The sequence below is a fragment of the Lampetra planeri genome, chromosome 35 (genome assembly GCF_965212315.1).
Source record: "Lampetra planeri chromosome 35, kcLamPlan1.2.h2, whole genome shotgun sequence".
Taxonomy (NCBI): Eukaryota; Metazoa; Chordata; class Hyperoartia; order Petromyzontiformes; family Petromyzontidae; genus Lampetra; species Lampetra planeri.
In genome coordinates, this window is record NC_136141.1 from 2,615,439 (window position 1) to 2,638,854 (window position 23,416).

The 23,416-nt window shown below is 48.9% G+C and overlaps 1 protein-coding gene across 3 annotated transcripts in view; it reads left to right on the forward strand.

The window, feature by feature from the left end:
• The first annotated feature begins 403 nt into the window (after positions 1–403).
• TEX47 (testis expressed 47) overlaps positions 404–23,416 on the forward strand; it is a 28,643-nt gene continuing 5,630 nt past the window's right edge. For 2 of the 3 annotated variants that reach the window (XM_078610921.1, XM_078610922.1), the window contains exons 1-7: positions 404–569; positions 7,088–7,160; positions 11,048–11,151; positions 12,458–12,522; positions 13,674–13,752; positions 15,821–15,946; positions 22,990–23,149. In XM_078610921.1, the coding sequence (XP_078467047.1) occupies positions 405–569; positions 7,088–7,160; positions 11,048–11,151; positions 12,458–12,522; positions 13,674–13,752; positions 15,821–15,946; positions 22,990–23,149 (772 nt within the window). In that variant the 5' untranslated portion in view covers position 404. Of the gene's footprint in view, positions 570–4,478; positions 4,941–7,087; positions 7,161–11,047; positions 11,152–12,457; positions 12,523–13,673; positions 13,753–15,820; positions 15,947–22,989; positions 23,150–23,416 lie in introns of those variants that run through there. The other variant, XM_078610923.1, reaches the window with a different exon arrangement.

Genomic DNA, 23,416 nt, shown 5'->3' on the forward strand with positions numbered 1-23,416 from the left:
AGTGAGCAAGTGGGTGAGTGAGTGTGTGGGTAAATTGGTGAGTGAGTGAGCGAGTGAGTGCGTAATTGGGTGGGTAAATTGGTGAGTGGATGAGTGAGCAAGTGGGTGAGTGAGTGGGTGGGTAAATTGGTGAGTGAGTGAGCGAGTGAGTGCGTAATTGGGTGGGTAAATTGGTGAGTGGGTGAGTGAGCGAGTGAGAGGGAGGGAAAATTGATTATTGTTTTATATATTAAAAATATATAAAACAATAATCAATTCTCATGTGATAATTGTTATTTTTATTATTTTATTATTTCCCTTCTACGTGACTTTACCGAAAGAACCAAGAATATGAATCCCTGCAGTCACAAAAGCTTAAAATAAAAATTTAGGTTTGTAACCCGGTAAGGGCCGACGCGGTTGCTATGGCTGCCGCCGCCGCGTCGTCGTCGCCATGGCAACGACGCGGCGGCGGCGGCCCCGTCCGCTGCGCAATGGCGGCGGAGGAGGTGGCGGTGATGCGTGAGGGCGAGCCCCGAGCGGCGACTTTGTTGACGGTTCTTCAAGAGCGGCTCAGACCATTGAACCAGGTCCGTGAAGGTCAACTCGAACTGTACAGGATACACACACACACGCGCGCACACTCTCACTCACTCCCGGTCGATCAGATCGCACGAACACACGAACACACACAACGCACACGCATAACGCACAACGCACGCGGCTCCCAACAAGATAAACACATCTTCTTGGTTCTTTCGGTGAAGTCACGTAGAATGGAAATAATAAAATAATAATAAAACATAATAAAATAATAAATGTATTCTTTTATTATGTTTTATTTTTATTATTTTATTATTTCCATTCTACGTGACTTTACCGAAAGAACCAAGAAGATGAATCCCTGCAGTCACGAAAGCTTTAAATCATAAGATACACACACAAACATCGCCGATTGTTAAGCATCAACGTCCTCTCTTCTCTTTCCCGTAGTTTCAGTGCCGGGAAGCAAACACCGCCGTCGTCTCATATTCACCATCACTGCATTTCGGCTTCATGAACTATTGAGTTTCGATTTAAAGCTTTCGTGACTGCAGGGATTCATCTTCTTGGTTCTTTCGGTAAAGTCACGTAGAATGGAAATAATAAAATAATAGTAAAATAAGAATATTTTATTATGTTTTCTTTTTATTATTTTATTATTTCCATTCTACGTGAATTTATCGAAAGAGCTAAGAAGATGAACTATTGAGTGTTTTTTTTATTACCGAATTCGCATTCCGGTCAGCCTAACTGAGCTGTGTACATCGGTCCACGAGGAGGGGGGGGGGGGGATGTGGGTCTCTTACTCTTTGTTTTAAATCGCGTCTTTAAAATATAACTCGCCCGGTTTTACAACAGGCTTGCTAACCTCCACTTAAGGGGCTTGCGTGTTAAGCGCTCCGAAGCTTTGTGCGAATTCCGAGATTGAACACCGAGTTTATGAAAACCTGTCACTGCCTTATCAGTGTCCCCTACTTTATTACAGACCAATTCAGACCTTATTGGTCACCCCGTGCCCCTTATACATCTCAACGTGTATCCTACAAAGTCCCATCACAAGGGAGAAACAAACAAATAGACAACGTTTTTTTACCCGTATTGGAACGGCCGTATGGACTTGAAAACTAAATTTCCCTTACAAGATTACGGCTAAACCGTATGGGTTGACAGGTTTTAATTCGGAATAACAAAAATGTCTCTTCTTGTTATTTTTGGTGCCAACCCCTGACCGAGGCTTATTGAGAAATATGTCCCGGTTGGTTTGTGGGAAAAGTGTCAACCCCAGCACTCTCTCACCCACTCATCCACTTCATGCATCCACTGATTCACTCACCCACTCAATCATCCACCACGAAAGGTTGCCACCCGTCCGGGATTGACCCGGATAGCTGGCCATTGATGTTATCTGTGGCCGGTATTTGAAACTCAGGTCACCGCGTCCATTATTATTATTGTTACTCTGATCCTTTAAACAGGAAAGCCTCACTGAGTCTCATTGCTCTTTTTCTGGTGAGTCCTGTCAGGTCTTAGCAGGAGGGGACAACGATTATTGCTCTATAATCCCAATTCAGTAACCTGCAGCTATTTATTTTACTAAGCAAATTTGAACCATGACTCCGACATACAAAGGCCTACTCTTGCGAACGACGCCATTAAGATCATTAATGTCCACTGGGAAACAGACGGCTCCTATACTGCACGAGAAATATATATTCTCTGGTCACCTAATAAAGCCGCAGTATTGATCAGGGCGGCCGCTGGAAGAAAAACCGTGAGCCCCTGTGAACCAGCGGCCAATGCACTATCTCTGTTCCACGTGACCACCCACATTTGCGGTGCGCTAACCACGGCACCACCGCTCTACCCCTCAATGCTGTTCTGCATTTGGAGAAAATGGACCAAAATTGCCTTTCACTAAACTTGGCCGGTGATGATTATTATCAAGCCCTATTAATCCACCGGGCTATCTTGAGTCGCCGTTGAACAACGTGTTTACTCTGGGGAGGTCGCGTGTAAACACACATCAGCGGGAGGGAAAGAAAACGAAGAGTAGGAAAAACAAACCACGCATGTGAGTCACGTACTCCACGCACGTAATGACCGTACCGTTCTCTCCGATGTGCGTAACCGACGTTTCGCTCGTCTTCCGAGATCTGTTGACGAGATAGGGGGCACGTTCAGGGTGATGGGAGGTGGGGTGCGTCCCACCCAACACGTGCAGCGAAACGTCAGACATGACGCCAAACACAACTTTGGTACAAGCCAAAATAACACATGGATGGGTTAGTTTCAAGGACTGCAAAAACGCTGAAAACATACGCAGTGATAATGCCCTTAACCAGGAATCAGGGTCAGAATATGTATTTATACTGGAGGAATCGATGAGCTATCAAAGCTCTTTTTCATAGACGTCCAGTATTTCACAGATGTCCAGGAAAGCCTCATGGAGTCCTGCGACTTTTTCTCAGGTGGCTCCTGCTGCTGCTACCCCTGTAAACGTGGAACGTTGGGCCAACGTCAGGCCCAACGTTGCACGTTTCGTGGCACATTTGCAGGTTTTCCCAATTACGTGAATTGTAGTTTGGTTTCACGTGGCAGGAAACTGGAGGGCTTGGGAGAAAACCCACCGCACACAACACGCATTGAAAGTTCCGCACAGATCAATTCAATAATTTTCTCTATTAACATCTGCCCATCTTGCAGTCCAAGCCTACAATCCCTGTTCTAATCAGGCGAGATCTCCCTTGGAAGTAATTAAGCAGGCTCAACTTTTGCTCGTGTTCCAAGTTATGGCAAGGCATGGAGAGCGCATTCAGGATTATCTGGGCGCAGGCCAAATATAATAATTGAGTGGTTAGTTAATAAAGGCTAAAGAAGGGAGGCGATGGGAGTATTAGCACTGGTTTATACGCATGCCAGACCATCTGTGACAGAAAATATCCACACAAAGACAAAGTTTCCCCCTATAGCCTTAACATACTGTTGGGGTAATTTCTGTGAGCGAGCGCCTATGAACGCCGGAATGGCACACAAGAGGATGGTGTAGCCAGCACTACATCTGACCGCCTTCTTCTCCCCAGTGGTGATGTTTAGATTTCGCACCAGATACTCATTTGAGGCTGAGTCGACCTAGGGGAGGCCCAGGACCGGTTCAGATAATCGCCACTGATGTTGGCCGTGAGCAGGAATTGAATTCGGATCCCCTGGGTTTGTAGCGCATTGCGCTAACCGCTGTACTACCACTCACATACACACTACATATAGTTTGTTTAACACGGAGGCATAAGAGGTTTTTCAGTTAGATCGCGTACATATAAATGTGTCGTTAAACCTGCCACCACCGTACACATCCAATTAAGGTTTGTCACGTAAACAAAGGGTGCTAATTAGTTACTACTTCAGCACACAGGTGTGTTGGAGAGTAAACCCACAACGTTTACAATTTGAGTTTGGCGTTTCGCTTGTTACAACCAGCTTCATCTGATTGGCAAATCGCCTAAATGTTGTGGGTATACTTTCCCACACACCGGTGTGCTGTAATCGTGTCGAATTGTCACGTTTTATTTACGTGACAAACCTTATTAATCGAACGTGTCGGGTGGTGGTGGGCTTAACGACACATTTATATTCACGCGATCTAACCCCCCCCAAAAAAACCTCTTATTCACACTACAAATATACACAACACACCTGCACAGTCAAGAGCACACCAGCAGGCACTCGAGGTAGTCCGCTCTTCTGTGTGACCGTTGTGCCGCATGAAAGCACAAGCTCAACCCACACAAGCCCTGCCAAGCGGTCACTATGTACAACAGACACACACAGGTGGTGGCGGCGGCCTTTGTTTGCACTGTTAACAAAACAAAAAAACGGGGGCTGCTGGTCCCCAACTCAGTCAGGTCTCATTACACGAAAGTCGGCGACTTGGAATTGACACGCACGGCAGTGTTAAGTTGAAGTTACACGATCCAACGTCCCCCCCCCCCCCGGCATCCCAACAAGGCGATAGGGTTTTTTGTTGTTGTTGCTTTAATCCGCATTGCTCCATTCATCTTAAGGGTGCAACACCCGTGGGAATAAAGTTGTGCGTGGGTCGGGCAACTCGAAGCAACTTTGTTCGGAGTCAACAAATCCTCATTGAAGAGTTTGTGGTCGGCTGTACGGTTGGAAGCGACTTCAGTTCTGCATGCACGCACGCTTACAAGAAGGACTTTACAAAAACGAGCCTTCCTCCTGCTGATCATCATCATCCTCCTGCTCCTCCACTGTCACCGTCCGCCACCGCCATGGCTCACAAGCCAACGAAGCCGCCACCGCGGGACCACCACGCCGCCCCTGTGGCCCCAGCGGCGCCCAGGGGTAACCTGTACGAGCGACTACTGGAACGGCGTGCCCTCCGGGCTCAAGGCAGCGAGGCGGTGTGCGAGCAGCCTGCCCCAACACCACCACCGCTGCCGCCACCACCACCGCCCGCTTTGTAAAACTTCTCTATAGTTCAGCTTGAGTTCTCTGCTAATTGGCCGATAACTAAAGATCTTTGGCTCGGTTTACCTCCTTGTCACTCTTCTAAGGCTACTGCCACGGCGACTCTGCTTTTATTCACCCGTTTTGAGGAAGTGGGTCTGCCAGACTTGCTCCCTGTCACCTCGATCGAAGTCGACCACCGCACTGCCCTTCTCTTCCTGCCTCTTCCCCTCGCGCTGCTCGACGTTGGAGTTCCCTTCCCATCGTCTCTGCTTCGCCAGTTCTTATAGCAACATCGTTCGAATCAAGGAACGTATGAAGACTTGTCTCTTGCAACTTCAAGAGTGACGTTTGCTGTTGGCCACGTGGCATTTTAGGGAACTGCGCTCAGCAACTGTGATATAAGAAAAAACTCACTCGACGCTGTCCCATCTTGAGCCTCCTCCTTCATTTCACTGTACGTCCCCCTTCCTTCAAGTCGTTAAACGGCCTCAAACTTTCTCTGCCTATGGCCTCCTTCTCAACCACCTCCCTTCCAGAACGTCCTTCGTCGAGCTTCCCTCTCAGACAATGGCGTCCGGTCGATATATTCAGATTTTTTTTTCCATTCTAAATGAAGCATTTCTCCTCCCCAACCTGCTCTCCATCTCTAACACCGCGACGGGTTTCAATTTCTCGCTAAGCGTTCGCCGTGGAAAGTCGTGACGTGTAGCCACAGTCGTAAGGAGAGGTATGTGTGTGTGGTGTGATGTCTTGGGTGTGGAATTATTTTCCCAAGTCGTTAACCCGGCTGAAATGATGCCCTGGTACCACAGTACGAGTACTGAGAGTCGCGCGTGTCTTTTCGGCTGAGTGTTGTCAGTAGCACTTAGATTTCCAAATCACCTTTGGAATGCGCCCAATCTCGACGGATCTTGGAAGCAAGTAGGGTTTAAGCCTAGTTATCACTCGGCTGTGAGATATTCCTGGGAATGCTAGGTGTTGTAGGTTTAGGGTGGTCATGTACAACAATGGGATTTTGAATCTGTGGAAAGCTTTTAAAAGTGTTACCTCCCCATATGTGTGTGCGTGTGTGCGTGCGCTGCGAACCCGGCGACCCGAGTTCCATTTCCACTCACGACCAACACCAGTGACGATTACCTGAACCTGTTCTGGACCTCCCCTAGGTCGACTGACTTAAATTAGCACCTGGTTCGGTGTGTATAAACATCAGCACTGGGGAGACAAAGGCGGTCAGGCGTGGTGCTAGCCCCCCCCCCTCCCGTGTGCCATTCCGGCTTTAATAGGTGCTCGCTAACAGCACTTGCCCCAACAGTCTGTTACACGCTATATGGGGGATCTTTATCTACGTAATTGTCTCGGGGTACTCCCACACAACGTCAGACACTCATTAATGGGATTATACAAACTTGCGATGTGGCTGGACCCTCCTAAAAAAGACTTTGGAGTCCTTAAGGATTTCCTGCACACATATACTGGAGTACATTCAATGTATTGTACAGCTATAGTACATTCTCATCTTATGATTCGTAAATAATATAGTTAAACACTTTCACTCTTGATGGATTAATCCGGCTTTGTTCACATAAGGAAGAGCATTTACACGTTATACTGCCACGCTTTTTCTTAAAAGCCATCATCTACGGCCGACAATTCCCGATAAGCGTATCAAGTGGCACCACAGTGGCAAGATGTTCACTACCTCACCTGGTATGCAGGAGGTCGTGGGGTCAATCCAAACCCTGACGCCTGCACATTTAGAAACATACGTTTAGAGTGTTTGGCTGTTATACGTTTCCATGTGATAAGCCACTTCGTTGAGCTATCATTTGTGGCCAAGTCACTACTGAGAAAGAGCTACGTATCTCATTGAGCCTTACCTGGTAAAATAAAAAATAGTTTTCAGGTTTAAGTGGCTTTTGGAATCACACTTTTAATACTTTAATGGCCATTATTTGAAACAGATGTGCAATTCAAATGCCAGTGTAATTGCAGGGCCCACACACATTTTTTCACAAAGCGTCGTCTGTGTGTCCGTGTTTTAATCGTAGATCATCATCGTGATTTTTATTTTGTATCTTCACCCTGTTTGTTTTGGCAGAAGTCGCTGCTGCACCGCTTGATATATGTGGGACAGCTCCACCCAGATCTGGCGGACAAGCGGGAGCTTGCAGGTACACGCAGCGCCCTGCTCACGGTGGGCAGGCAGCAAGTGGCCGATTAAACCAGCGGTTCTCGACTTCGGGGGGAGGAAATGGGGGGGGAGGGGGGGTCGTGGAGGAAAACCGAGGGCACGCAGGCTGCGGTATGGATATCGTGCAGGAGAAATGTATGCATGTTGAACTTCTTTCGCACAGTACGTAGCCAACCGTGCTAATCGGAGGTGCGCGGGGGGAGGGGTTAACGTCCGTTGCGATGACAAAACTAATACACATTGTGACGCGAATGCCTTGCGAACACCACACGCAAATACACAACATGGCACAAATGCCGAACACAAAACACCGATACATGACATTGCCCACACGATTTACTAACACCACATAGACCTGAGGAGTGGAAGTGTGGTCTCTCTCTGTATTGTGACCTCTGGAGGGGGCGGAGGGGGAGGAGAGGAGTGGGGGGGACCAGTGGCCTTGATTGAGAGGCTGCAATACTACATATGTTGAGAACCACTGGATTACGTAAATACGTATATATGTTGAACTTCTTTCGCACCGTACGTAGCTAACCGTGCTAATCAGAGGTGCGGGATTAAACAAAGGTCAAGAGTTCATGATGACCAGGTGCCAGTGACGTCACCTTTGCAATTGCTTCTTTGTGCGGCATCTCGCAGCTGTTACAAAACCCGACTGCAAATGAAGATGCCACCCGACAGACAAAGTAGCCCTCGTAGGCACGTGCCTGGTCTGGGTGTCACTAGTTGTGCGGCACGAGTTTGATTCGGAAGTGAAAAGCCATGCGGGAGGGCGCGTGGCACAGTTTGGCGCCAGCTATCACAGAGTGCGGCGGTCGTGTCGCCACGGTTCTCTGCGGTGAGCACGGCGTCTTTACAAACAGCGGCGCTACGCCTCTCTAAATAAAATTTACGTTGAGCCGTTTGCGCATTCCGAGATTCAGGGGTGAACGGGACACCCACCCTGCAACTTACAGGCATCTCGGAACGGTGAAGGGTTAATGTTTTTCTCAGTCTGGCCTGCATAGAGTCGTAGGGACAGTACTACTGGATCATGTACTACTTCCCGCACCTTCGATCAGCATGGTTGGCTACGTATAGTGTGAAAGATGTTAGAATTTTTTCCTTAAGAAACTTGGAGAATACAGTCAGAGTACTTTAAACTTGACATGGGCTTCGCCTATTTGAACTTAATCTTAAATTAATGCCCGGGCTTATAGCACCGGGAATATGGTAACCGTTCAAGTTTCAACACACACACACACAAAACAACAACAACAACCGCTTGCGAAATTGAACAAAACTTTGGAGACTTAAATTTGCAGCGTTTGTAAAAGAAACACAATTCTCAAAAAGTGCCGCACTTTATGGTCGTCGTTAAAGCGCCGTAAACACGCTCCGCCTCGGAGGTGACCTGAAAGAGGGCATTGCCTCAAAAGTCGGCTTTTAACTCGTTTCAAGGCATTTTTTACTAATACGGTAATCGCGATGGCAGTAAATCACTCTCAAATGTTGGATCATCTGCAGGGAAATATTTGGCAGCGCTGAAGCAAACACCCAGATGTCCTGTTAAAAAATGCATTATGTTCATAAAGCTTGATATTGTAAAATAGGAATGTAGATAATTGTGCGCACAAAACATTTTATTAATCCATTGGAAGATGTCCACCAACATTGTGATGAAATATGAAATGTTCAGAAAACAATCCCTTTAGAAATTGGCAGTAAAGGATTTTATGGTTAAACTGCAACTTACAAACCCAATACAACATGAAACCTGAATTCCCCATGGTATAATTACCATGCATTGACCTTAACAGGGAGTGTGCTGTGTGCCTGCCTACGATGCAGACTGTTATTAATATTAATAGGTTGCTTATGTTGGAGTTCGCTAAGGCGGTATTCACTCATGCGGTGGTGTTAATTACAATGTCTGGGACCAGTTTCCAGACATTCATGGCAAGTTTGCGTGCTAATTATTTTGACAGTGCATTGCGAAAGCCATGCTCGTACTTATGAAACATAAAATAATAACTCACAGCCCTTTGTCAATCTGCTGTTGGATGAAGCCTACCTTACACCATTCAGTCATGGGGATGGTTTGACCATACGTCACCACGCTGGTCATCGTGTGTTCGTGAAGGGGGAGCTGCAGGACTGGTTCAGATGTAACTCTCCTCTGGTGTGCGTCGTGGCCTTGAAATCGAACGCCGATCGCCGGGTTCACAGTGCAGTGCGCGAACCACTGCGCCCACAGCTCCCCCATGCTTAGAATTATCTGTCACCAGTTGGAGCTCTTTGCGCAAAAGAACAACGGAGCGACACCCTCTGTTGACAGCTCTGAGACGGTGGTGGAAATTCCATCGGTAGACACAACGTTATCCATAGGGCAGCCACTGTTTATACAATTTTGGGAGGAAATCGCCGACGCACCAATGTGAGGGGCCAACGCTTTATCCCACACAGAAGGGACGGATAATATTGATCCCCACTTTGCTGCACGGCCTTCTCCCGGCGAGCCAGGGTACGTACGGCATGTCCACGACATCCACAGGGAGTTTCACAACATTTGTTACCTTGATCCACCAACCTACGCTGCTGCCTTCACCGTGCTGGATAGCAGGGCACGTGCAGCAGCACAGCCAACACCGCCCCCCGGGATGATCATAAGGCAGTTTTTTTTTGTGGCATAACCATCTCCGCCCGATTTCAGTCTTTTTGGACCACTCGATGAGCCTCTGGCTGGTATCAAGTTTCAAAGTGGTGAGGATGCAAAATTGATGTCCTTAAATGGTGGCGTAAAACGTTCTCTCAGAATTCTGTGCTTCAGGCATTCAGTTGTTACAACAGAACCCATGAGACAAATAAATTATGAACATAAAACGAGAAATATCTTGGAAAAATAGGATTCGCGTGACATCATAGAGTTTGTGTGTATCTAAGTTGAACTTATTTCGCACCGTATGTAGCCAACCGTGCGAATCGGTGTTGCGGGAGAAGGACAATAAACTAAACACAAACATCAGTTCTAAAGAAGTTATTTTTCATCTAGATTATTTAAAAGGGCATAGCTCCAGCAACTTCCTTATATCGGAAGGAAGAGCGTTCCAGACGGCCGCAGAAGCGCATCTGAAACCGCGCGATGCAGTGGCCGTCTTTATTCGAGTCTGCGGACGCAGTCTGGGTCGTGCATCAATGCATTCCTCTCCCTGGCCGTTTAACATCCCGTCGACTACGACTGCGCATATGTTTGTTTACATTTTATTACTATTAAGATTTGTAAATGCATTGTACATGTGCACACCGTGATCGCAGCGCGCTAAATTGTGATAACCCAATACGTCTCCGCGATCTTAAGCCGAACTCTGCACCAAGAGCTTTCGAGAAAGGTGGAATACCTCAACGCAAATGCGCGTTTTGGCCAGATTGAAGCATTTAACTTGCACCGAAGACAAAGAGCCCCCGTATAGCCTGAACAGACTGTCGGAGCAAGTGCTGCTAGTGAGCCGAAACAGCACACGAGGGGATGGGAGTGGGTTTCCAGCATCACGCTCAGCCGCCTTTGTCTCTGGAGGGGTGATGTTTACACACCAGATCAGGTACTTATTTAAGGCTGAGTCGACCTAAGGAAGGCCCAGGAACCGGTTCAGATAATCGTCACTGGAATTCGCCGTGAGCGGGAATCAAACTCGGGTCGCCGGGTTCGTAGCGCAGCGCGCTAACCGCTACACTACTTTTACCACCACCACCCACAACTCTGAAAGGTTAACGCACCGTGGAACTCGATAACAATTACGCTGTGCCGAGAGCGAGCTGTTTCTCTCTTTCTGCGTCTACCGCAATGGCCTCCCTCCCTCCCGTTTGTCTCTCCTTCTCTGGGGCCAGAGTATTACGAGCGGCTGTTTGCTCGACTGCACAAGCACCACCAGGGCGAGGCGGCCTATGGCCTGCTTCTCATCTACCCGACGGCCGTCATCCACACCGTCGAGGTCAGAGCCCCTTGCGGCGCCGTGAGAAAAATATTTGTCCTGGGCCGTGCGGCGAGCGCTCGCGAGACCGACAAAATTGTGAGCGGGGGGGGGGGTAGTGAGAGTGCGGGGATGGGGGGCCTCTAGCAAGCGGGTGGTGATTCAGCACTACGCTGACTGCCCCTGTGCGGCTCTTTCCTGCAATATTAGAGGAAGACGCAACTCCCCTCCGACTACTGCTCCCCTCTCGCCCCCCCTCGCCCAGGGCATTTCAGCGTTGTCTGTCGCAAGATTGACCGCCGCATAAAATGCTTTAAAGTCAGAATTGGCCACGCGGATCTAGCGCTACAGTCGTGGCACTGCAATGTTACTACCGTGCGTTTTAAACGGCCCGCTTACGAGAGCACTGCGATGGGGTAACTGATTGTGAATTGAGAGTCGGTTCATTTCCCTTGTTAACAAAGATTACATTTGCACAGCCCCGGACACACGGCCTTCGGTGTGCACCTAGAAGACGCGGGCAATGTATTTTGCTGCGTTGCGCCTTCCTTTTAAGGAATAAAACCAGAGGCGGGTTAGCCCCCGGAAGGCTGCCGCATCGTTAAGGAAAAAGAAATTGCTCACCGATGTCTTTTCGTGTCGTGCCACGGGTTCTTCGGCACAAGCTCCGACGTTTTGCTCCAAGTGCTGGGAGCTACTTTAAGAAACCGAATGGAGCAGCTCAATTTCTCTCGACGATACGAGCGTTGCTTGCTTGCTTGCTGGTGTTGGCGTTGCCGGTTCAGCAGCAGGTAATAGGCTCGAACGCGGGCTGCTCATTGCTACTGCTGAAGAAGCTCGCAGTGTGTGGAGTAAAACGTCGGACGTCTTGCCGGACAACGCACCGTACGACCCAGAGACGCATCGGCGAGCCGTACAGGGCAACCACAATAAAAAAAAAAACAGCTTACGCAATAATTAAGGTTAACGATTGCTTCTTAAAGCAGAACCCTAAATCGTAACGATTTAATCGACTCGCCGTTGGGCTTAATCATTCCGCTCTCACATCACACAGCATACAGCTTGCTCCCCCCCCCCCCCCCGCTATTCTATAAGTTGACAGTAATTGACGGCAGCTTCCTGCACTGTCCTCAATGGTCCCATGCCAATTTAGGGGGGGATTTTTGGGAGTAGAACATTCGGCGAACAAAACACAGGAAAATGCTGGCGGGCTGCGTGACCGGCCGTGGCCGTGGGCATCCCGGCCCTCTGCTGACCTTGCTGCTCGTGTTTTTTGCGTGTTTTGATTTTGGTTTTCAAATCGTCCTCCGTCTGTCGAGCGGTGCAGTGTGGGAGCGAGTCCATCTACGCCATCCTCAGGGACCTCAGGGACATGGAGCAGAGAGAGGAGAGGTAGGGGACGGGGCAGCGACGGAGAGAGAGAGTGCACGGCGCGCGGGCATCGACACGGCGGCGGTGGTGGCAGTGGAGCCGACTTCACGTCCTCACGGCCTCAACGTCCGCAGAATTAAATGCACGCCGGGTTTGCACTCCGAGCGGATGAAGTTGCCTCCCCCCCCCCCCCACTTTGACTAACCGCGTCACTTGGCTGTTGTGAAATATGAATGAATAAGATGGGTTACAATGTTGAGTGAAGAAAAAAATATAAATATTTTGAATGCCTCCGCACTCAAGTGAGAATTGAGCAACGCTCTTCTCTGTTGGTGGTCCCCAAGAGGTGGCAGAGCCTCAGCATTCCTCACACGGGGAGCAGCAGTCTCTCCGTTCGATGACTTTTTTTTACAGAGCGGTACTCGCAGCAACCCACCTCGGACGGATGATATGGCCGGGTATTCTCCTGGCCAGGATTTGAACATGCTGACGTGTTTTTTACTACGATTGTGTAACCAAATGCGCCGACTGCAATCACTGGCTTCGAAAAGTAAAGTGTTGAAGCAGCTGGCGGGGGCAGTGGCGTCATGATATTTGGTTCCCGACCATGGCTAGCCTTGGTGACTTCTGAAACTGGCCATGTAGCCCCCCCCCCCACTTATCGGCAACCTGTGCCAACCACCGCAGGTCGTGAAGTACTGTACGCTCAAACAACACAGCTTGGGGGAGGCTTTCATCCAGCAGTGGATTGACAATGGAGCCTTACTTATATACATAAATAACCATTGCGATTTACTGTTCTTTCGGTAAAGTCACGTAGAAGGGAAGTAATAAAATAATAAAAATAAAACAATATTTTATTATGTTTTATGTTTTTCTTTTTATTATTTTATTACTTCCCTTCTACGTGACTTTACCGAAAGAACCAAGAAGATGAATCCCTGCAGTCACGAAAGCTTTAAATCGAAATTTACTGTTCTGTTTTAATAACGTGTCGATTAATGCGTCGCTTTCCGATGGAGGGTAGCACTGCCAAATTCTCGTTTGGGAGCGCATGGGCACTCGGCTCCGCCGGTTCTGCCGCTGACTTTGCCCGTCTGGCTTCGTGTCACGTCCGTCAGGAGCGTTGCAATGCATTACTGTTGCGCAACCCCCCTTCACTTCTCGTCCAGGGCATTGCTGCAAGGAGTCAAGATTGTGGTGGTGTCACATGACCTCCCCAACAGGCTCTTTCAGCAGTGGTTCTGGCAGGTATGGGCGTTACGTACGGTGCGAAAGAAGTTCAACATACATACATACATACGCTTGTGTGAGCAGGGAGAAATTGGCTTGAATGTCTAAAAGTTCAATAGCCCCCCCCCTCCCCCCCAATCAAGACCACTGGTCCCAGCGCCCCCCTTTCCCCACCTCTGCGCTATCCCCCCAAGGTTAGTAATCAATTTAACACGTAGTAGGTTTTCGAGACCAATATTATTCATAATAAAGGTTTTTGGGTCAGATCACGTTATTTATAAATGTGTCGTAACCCTCCACGACCCGACACGGCCAAACAGTAAAAAATGTGTCACGTTTTTCAAAGGACAAGATAATTCACTTCTTTAGCCCACCGGTGTGTTAAAGAGAGAATCAACATCATTTTAAAATTTGAGTACGATGTTTCGCTGATAATTACAATCAGCTTCATCGGGCAAGAATGGTGAAGCTCTCCTGTTGCTTCCAGTCTTAAATAGAGCAGCATCAGGGTGACGTCATCATTTAATTCAATTATCAGTGAAACGTCGTACTCAAATTTTAAAATGCTGTTGATTCTCTCTTCAACACACCGGTGGGCTAAAGAAGTTAATTATTTTGTCCTTTGAAAAACTTGACACATTTTTTACTGTTTGGCCGTGTCGGGTGGTGGAGGGTTACGACACATTTATAAATAACGCGATCTGACCCAAAAACCTTTATTATGAAAGGTTAGTCATGCAAGGATACACATATCACATGTCCATGCCTCTTGTCGACACTGTTTTACCTAATGTGCCATGAGATCAAACCGACAACATTTGAATTGCAAGTGCACTGTGCTAAACATTAACAGCACTGTGGTAGCATACCTGAAAATTGGCACCGATGGATTCTTAAGCGTGTCAAAATTAACATGTTTACAACTTTTTTATCCAGAGAAGCTTCACTTGTATTTAAAGACTTCTTTTCAGGAGGGTTCTGCATTGGGATCTTTGGCCAATTCCAATTAAAAGAGAGCATTTGCTTTTGAGAGGAAACTGGAATGCCCAGAGATATCTCACACGTTCGAGGAAATAGCGCACAAAGATCCGCACAGATGCATTCGTAATTCCACCTGATGTGCTGTCGTCTGTTGGCCACCGTGTCGCCCAGTGGCTTTTGCGAGTTTCTCATATCCCTGTCATCCACTTACCCTCCTCGCCTCCGCACCGCTGGTTCACAGGCGAGCGCTAACATTCCTGGCTTATTAATGAATTAACGAATTAATAAAAGGACATTCAGTGTACGAAGAGATTGATGTAGCAGTGATGTAGGAAAATACTAGCCTACTCGTGACATTGGTGAGGTTCACTGCTGGGTTCCACCGTCCACTTTATATATTTATAGAGAGCACGTACGGAAAGAAAAACACATCTGCAGTGAACTTATACACACGTCCGTACAATTTTTTCAAAGTCATTCAATGGAAAAGAAAATGTTTCCAGTTGGAGACCTGCTGTCAGAATACGGCGTTCACAATGCGGGCTCAGAATTCCCTCGGGCTACCTGCACGAGCCCATGATCGAATCACCCGGAATGCGCACAATTGCATTGCCTCTAGGCAGCGAAGCAACGCTCCGGCCTAGATAGGCCTTGGGCGGGCGACAACCACGCATAAAATAGCTGTTGCAGGCTGCGGGCCTACGTGATGGGCAGCAGAGGGCGGTGCGGCGAAAAGCCATAGTTGTACCGTACTGATATGCTCTCGCATCTATGCGCCCTGTCTTCACCAACCCGCTGCCGCCAAACTGTTCCACACGCCCTCCCGCTAGGCCTTGTGGAAGCCTCGGTACGTCTTCCAACCTGAAGATGGACCGATAAAGTTATTTTAGTTTTTATTCCGATTCCCTTCCGGTGACGTAAGTGTACGTCCGTTCCGATGATGTAAGTGTACGTCATCGGAACGGAATCGGAAGGATTAAAACTGACGACGTACACGTACGTCCTCGGAATGGGAAAGGGTTAATAGGTCCTCACCGACAATGCTTGTGCCCCTGACAGCCTGGGACACTAAACGGGGAGATGGTGTCCCTGTGCTCGCGTGAAGGTGCTGAATCTCCCTGCCACGCGACTGGAGGGAGACGGGGGAGCCACTGAGTCCACCGTGAATTTGGCGTCGGAGGCCATCACTCACGTGCTCAAGCTGGGACTGCACTTGCTCCATTCCCCTAAGGTTTGTGGTGGTTTCTAAGGCTGGGTGGGGGGGGGGTGCAGGGGTGGGGGGGGGTAAGAAAAGCAAACTTCAAAGCTAAAATACACAACACCAAAATAATACCGTGGGGACGCAGAGAGGGGGGGGGGGAAGTGACATGGAGGAAGAGGACGAACGTATTAAAACTTGTAAGTTGGAGAAGGTTCAAGGGTAAAGTTTGTAGGGGAGATTAGAGACTTGAGGCAGCTGCTTGGGAAACTGGACATGATGGAGGGGAAGTCTTTCAAACGACGCTGTGAAACATGGTGACGGATCGGTCCGCGCCTCGGTTCCCACGATCTTGCGCGTTCCCATTGTGAAATCGAGTGACATGCAGACCATCGGGTACTTTGTGTAATTTGCGGAAAAAATGTTCACGACGGTGCTTGCAGCTTCTGAGGGCTTTTTAAGCAAGAGTTACATTTTCCCCCTCAACGACCGTGACTTAGAGGGCAATACATATGTGTGTGTGTATAGTGCACCGGTTCACGCGGTGTCCTACAAACCCAGGATGCCGATTTCCACTCACGGCCAACACCAGTGACGATTATCTGAACGGGTTCTGGGCCTCCCCTAGGTCGACTAAGCTTCAAATGGTGCGGTCTGTAAACATCACCACTCGGGAGACAAAGGCGGCTGGGCGGTGGTGCTGGCCACACACCCGCTCGTGTGCCGTGCCGGCCTTCATAGGTGCTGCTCACTAACAGCACTTGTCCCCAAAAGCCTGTTCAAGGCTGTGCGGGGGATCTCTGTCTTTTATATGTGTCGTGTATTTATATTTCGCGAAGCCGTATGTGCACAGCCGTTATTGCCAGGCCGTAAGCAAGCACTGTTGATGGAGGGCAGGTTTTCCGAAGTCGATAACAAAAACACACGTGGCATCGAGAAAAAAAATCGTATTTTCACAATCACGCGTTGACATTTCGGGCGGACAGATCGCTTCCCTGTGCGTTTGCCTCGTCATGTCGCCGGCTGTTTTATTTGTTTGCGGTTTTCGGTGGAGCTTCATGATGCGAGGAATGAGCAGGAGCCAGAGCTAAAGTCGGTACAGTTTGGCGTGACTTCGACAGGAAGCGGTGGCCCGGGTCTTCCAAAAATATGTTAAACGTTGCCAAAAACATGTCAGCGACAAAAAATTCGTCCTTAAAAAAAAAAGATGAAATCTTTGCAAAAATTATGCGGACCCCAGTATTTAAAGCACGCGTTACTAAATTTTCGGTTTCCTCTGCATCATTGAGACAGTGTGACTTCTAAAACAACTCGTAAAAAGACAAAAAAATCGCTTCGCGAAAAGAGCATAAGACACCTTAGTTTTCATTTTTACCGACGACTAAAACAAAACTCCCGAGTAATAAAACAAGACTCAGTTCATCACCATCATCGGCTGCGATCTATCCACTGCTGGATGAAGAAGGCCTCTTTCCATGACTGTTGCAGTCGCCAACCCCTCAGAGTGTCACGACGACTGTCTCCTGCTCACGAGCCTGATCTAAAAAAAATATTCTAGAACTCGGTTTGTGCACCACATTGTTCCCTCTTTCCCGCGAAAATAACTGACGTCGTCCACTGACCACTGCGACGCTGAAACGGCCAATGACAAGTGCTCATACCCACTTGTGAAAAACACTTCGAGCCCATCGGGAATGACCTCTCTCCTGCTCCTGGCACGCGGAGGCGAACCAATCACCTTTGTTTTGCGTGCGCCAAATGTTACGTGGAAATCTTGGCACGTGCGCATGTGTAACGTCGGTGGCGAAAAGACCGCTGGATTTTCGACTTGCGCACTCGTTTTTCGCCGTGAGGCAATTTTGGGCGACTCATTATCATCTTCTCACGAAAGTCATCGCCGGCCCGTCACATTGGCAGCCGCTACGTCTTCACTCGTCTATAGCTAATTCTTCTGTGCGCAGTTCTGGCCCGCAGACTTTTGCTGGGCAGTGTAATTGGTGCATAGCGGTGATTCCACCACCATTCATCTCTCGTCTCCCGCGTGAGAGCCCGGCTCGTGTTTTGGCAGGGGGTCAAATTGTGTCCAAATAGTCAACGAATATCGGTTGAGAGCTTCAACGTCACGTCACGGTCAAATCGCACGAACGCCTTACTCGTGTATGTACGCATGTTGAACTTCTTTCGCACCGTACGTAGCCAACCACGCTTATCACAGGTGCTGGGTGGTGCTGTCGTGCACAATACCCCCAATTGAAAGACCCAACCCTATCACTAACCCCAATCATATCTGGCCCCAATTCCAGAGTTATGACTACGCCGATCTCCACGTTAATTACCGCCCTGTAAACTCCAACGCCAATTCTGATCGTCCGCAGCAGTGTTTGTCACCACAAGTACTCATCAGCATTAACAGCCACAAGCCAGCGATGGAAATTCCACATTTTTACAGTGGGCGGGAAGGACCAGGATATTCATAACGCATCCACTTATGGTTTGCTACATTAATAGTTTTAATTTCACCAACCTCACGGGGATGATGGGCGGAGTTGACCCCTGACCGATATTTTAAACTCGTGACCTTCCACTGCTGGGTTGAGGGGTCTGCCACTGCACCGGTGATTTTGGCCGAGCGTTGTCAAGATTGGCACGGGCATCCCAACTCCCCCCTCCGCAGACACGTCGCATTCTGTCGAGAGGGTCGGAATTCTGCCATGCGTATCAGACAGCGTGCCTCGGCTTATGACGCTTCATCACCACCACAACCACCATTACAACAACAACAACAGAGCAGATTGTATCCCAGACGCTCAGAGTTGAGTTAAAAAGTAAGGCAACTGCAAAGTATTGTGCAGATTTGACAAATGAGCGTGGAGCGCACCGATGAAAGAATGTTAATTCTAAATTTGGTGCCGCTAATGAGAGCACTCAAGTCGTTTTATTTAGATTTTGATATATATCTTACTGTCCAAATGTTTGAAACTTAAACGTAAATTAGGGCAGGATGGGTCCCAAGTTAAAATCCAAGTTTGAGTGGGGAGGGACAAACTCAGCCCATCATCATCATCAACACCATCATCATCATCAACACCATCATCATCATCAACACCATCATCATCCGTCCCAGACCGATAAAATTGATCACTGCTTTTTTTTTTGGAAGCCCCATATCCGCAGCGATTGTCTCCTGCCCCCCAGAAGTAGAAATTCTCACATTTTCACCACGGGCTCAGGGTCCCCCAATGGGGGAGAAGCAGCAGCGCTTTCCTCTCGATGGAGCGAGCAAGGGCAGGGGTAAGAGACGGCGCTTCAACTCCGAAGGCCGCACGCGTCCCCCCGGCCCGCGCGGCCGCTCGCGAGAAACTTTCTTCTCGGGAAAGGCAGGGGGGGGGGTGTGTGATGAATCGGCCGCCGAAATGAAATCTGCCGCGCTTGTGAATGTGGACGTGGCGCGAGAACCTCTCGCTCCCACGGGACGGACTCACTCGGCCACATCTGTTGGACGTAACGAAACGAGCGGGGCGGAGCGACATCGAACCGCGGGGTTCCGCTGGTGCGGCGCATCCGGTCGGTCGGTCGGTCGGTCGCACGGACGAACGGACGGCCGCTCATTAAGCTCCAGCGCCGCATGTGGCAGCGATTACTATTTTCGCCGATCGTTAATATTCGTACAGACGAATGGGGGACGGGGCCATTGCCCGAAACGTTGCACAGGTTATAAAGGGTTAAAAAAAAATTTACATTTTTATTTTTGAGGCAATGCTCAATAGTGTTGTTGTTGATGGCGTAGAGTTTTTTCTTGTGTTATTCGTACTCGCGAGCCGCTACCAACGCGGCAGCAGCGTCAACAAATACATTATTAATACGAATATCATTGTTCCGTGACGCTCGCTCTAAGGTTTCACTTCGTGAGCCAGGATCCTTTATTTAACTCGGAGATAGAAGAAAAATACACCGATTGAGATGCCGCATAAAACAAAGCCTCCTTAGCAAAGGCGACCCGGGTTACATGCCACGTCCTTTTAGGTGCACAACATACTTTGAAAACATTCCTAAATTCAAGATGTAACTTAGGGGACGTTACTGAGTAGAGGCTGGTGAAATCCACAATTCTCAAGTGAGCATAAACTAGCAAACAAGTGATTGCATGCTCGAAATTATATATATAAAAATAAAGACTTTAGCAACCCTTCCCAAATTGGCTGGAGCCCAGCATGTGGTGGTGGCGGTGGTGGGGTCTGTGACAAAATAAGGAACGCATATTACGTTGCTCTCGCAAATTAAAATCATTAATACGAGCCAAACGAGATTACACCACTTAAGAGTGAATTTGTGAAATAAGCACATTTAATTTTCGATTTAAAGCTTTCGTGACTGCAGGGATTAATCTTCTTGGTTCTTTCGGTAAAGTCACGTAGAAGGGAAATAATAAAATAATAAAAATAAAACATAATAAAATACAATTCTCACGACGTTTCGGCCACAATGCAAGCAGCCGTCCTCAGGTGAAGAACAGGGCTGTCGGCTGTCGGACGCAGTCTTCCCGACAGACCTGTTCTTCACCTGAGGACGGCTGCTTGCGTTGTGGCCGAAACGTCGTTAGAATTGTATTTTATTATGTTTTATTTTTATTATTTTATTATTTCCCTTTTACGTGACTTTACCGAAAGAACCAAGAAGAAGTTCATTTAAGTTATATATACACACACCATCAAACGTGACTAATATGTACGTTTTGTGTGAAATGCGTCGTGGAGGAGAACGGCCCCGAGACGCACACGGGACCCAGCGTGCTCATTAGGGGCATCGTCTGCCGTCTGCCCCGCGTGCACGTGCGTTCGCGTGTGCGTGCAAGCGCGTGTGCGTGCGAGCGTGCGTGCGTGCGTTCGCGTGTGCGTGCGTTCGCGTGTGCGTGCGAGCGCGCGTGCGAGCGTGCGTGCGTGCGAGCGCGCTTTGCGGTCGGGTTGGAGGGGTGCGGTTACGGAGACCACGTTGGCATTGTTGGCAAACACGGGTACCGTAGCCCCGACGACGGCGCTGCTTCACGCGGTGCCTCATAGCCGCCCTGCGATCGTAGCGATTGACCCGGCGTCAAGAACGTTCGTCCCGTGGCGTAGCTGTCGGGCGTCCCGGCGGTCAAACTGCACCGGGGGTGGCGTTCAAGTAACTGCTTTTAAATTCCTTACAGAATCATAATAATATAAATTTTTCCTGGAGGAATCTGATGAGCTATAAAGCTCTTTTTCACAGATGTCCAGTTGGTGCTCACGGCTTTTTAAATTCAATTATAATAGCCTGGTTGCGCACTGGAACAGTGTCCCATTGATGAGATTTGAAGTATAAAAAATTATTTGAATTAATTTTTATAGTATATATGTTGTTTGTCTCTTCAGTGTGGTTCTGTAATATGTGAGCGTTAGTTTTGATGTTATGTCAGAAACACTTAGTTTGTGCTCTCCAGTTGCCAGGGTGAAAAGTGGGCTATTCCTGGCCAGCTGGATCCAAAACGTGATAAACAAACATACGCCGCTGAATTCGCGCGGTATTCGTGACGGGTCACACTTTGTTCAATGCCAACAGTGGTTGATCTATGGATAAACTGGGCCCCTGCCATGGAAACGTGGAATTGCTTGCATCGGCATTCCGACCAGAATCTCGTTTGAGCAAGAAGAAGAAGACACCCTGATGTAACGTTGAATTCCTTCGAAGTAGTACCAATTTTATCCATCCCCGAAAGGAAGATGGGCTAAGTCGATGCTCCAAGCGGGAGTTGAGCACTCTGCCTGCCACAGCATCGTGTGGCCGAATTGCTCGTGTTTCGTGTCGTTCGTATTTTACTTCGGATTATTATAAAACCTGATAGGCTGGAGCGGTTGGTAGAGAGTGCGCGACTTTGCGATCGAAAGGTTCGGAAATTAAATCCCATTCAGGGGGTCAATTCAGCTCCTCTTCCCTCGGGATTGATAAAAATGATTACCGCGTTGTGGGAAGCCAATCGTAATTATCCTGCAGAGAGACTGGCCCCTTACCCTCAAGAATGTGGGCCCCGGGGCGACTAACGGTATTGGAGCACCGCTCCAATTCTCATTCAAGCAGCCGGCGCTGACTTTGAATTTAACGGTTCTCCTGCAGTTTAAGAGCAGAATGCTGCAAGCGGAGTGTTTTCCCCTGCTCCCCCCCCCCCCCCCCATTATAATGGCGCAATGTGAATGTAGCAACAGGAATACTGACCCTGACATTGATATTACTCTCGTCCAATCTGAGCTATTCCACGAATTGCGTTGGTGCGTTGGCCCCCGGTGTGATTTCACCGACACGCTCACCGCACGCTCAGCCACATCTGCACACACTCACCCGTGTTCTAACCGATGCACTCACCCACAAAATTGCATGTACGCTCACCTCCGCAAACTTACACTGAGTCCATGACTTAACTTATGTACTCGACGATGACAACAACAAAATCCATTCATTCGCCACTGAGTGACGGTGACATCACCGCAGTGCACGTGCCAGGCTAGGTGCAGTCTAGACTGGCACAGGTACGTGAAGTGTCGAAGGCCCGCTGGCAGATTATGGGACAAGCGCAGGTAATATGGGTTGATTGACAGAGATGACTGGCAGATGCGCCACCTGTGCTCCCCACTGTGCTAACTCGCTGTGTTTCAGTCACCCGGTGCCCCACTCATTGTTGTGGGCGTCACTCCTCCGCCCTCCGTTGTGGCTGGAGGGTGATCGACTTTCAACTACACACTCACTCCAAGCGCACACTCACCCATGCGCTCAGTCACTCATCATTTGGCTGACCCGGGACTCTATGGGCAACTATGTGCTGATGTGCATTGTGTACGTGCCAGTGGGGGGTAGTGGTAGTGCAGGAGTTAAGCGCAACCGCACTACGAACCCGGCGACCCGAGTTCGATTCCCGCTCACGATCAACAACAGCGGCGAACATTTGAACCAGACCTGGGCCTCCTCTAGGTCGACTCACCCACCGTCCTTCATAAGTGCTCGCTAACGGCAGTTTGGGGGGGCGGGGGGGGGCGGTACTTTGTCTTTTGCCTCTGTGCACGTGCCAGGTGAGCATGCGTCAGGCACTGGAGAGCGTGCGGGAGAGACACCCGGATCTTCTTCTGCCGCAAGACACGCTGGCGCACCTACTCTGCTGTCACGGGCTGCTCACCCCAGCGGAATTCCTCACCGCCTACGATCGCCCCTTCCATCTCACCCTGGACTCTGGTAATAGTGCATGCCACGCTCTCGCTCTCCGTTTCTCTCTCTCTGGCTGCTATGGACTCCTCACCTCGACCGAATTCCTCACCATCTACGATTGGCCCTTACACCACTCCACACTCTCTCCGACTCTCCGCTGTCTCCGTCTCCATCTCTCTCTGTCTGCACCAACAGGGAATTGATGGACGAGATTTACTAAAGATGAGAAGTTACCCAAAGTTTACTCAATTGGGATTGTACGTGGCAATCATCGCGCACCCCGCTACTGCGAGA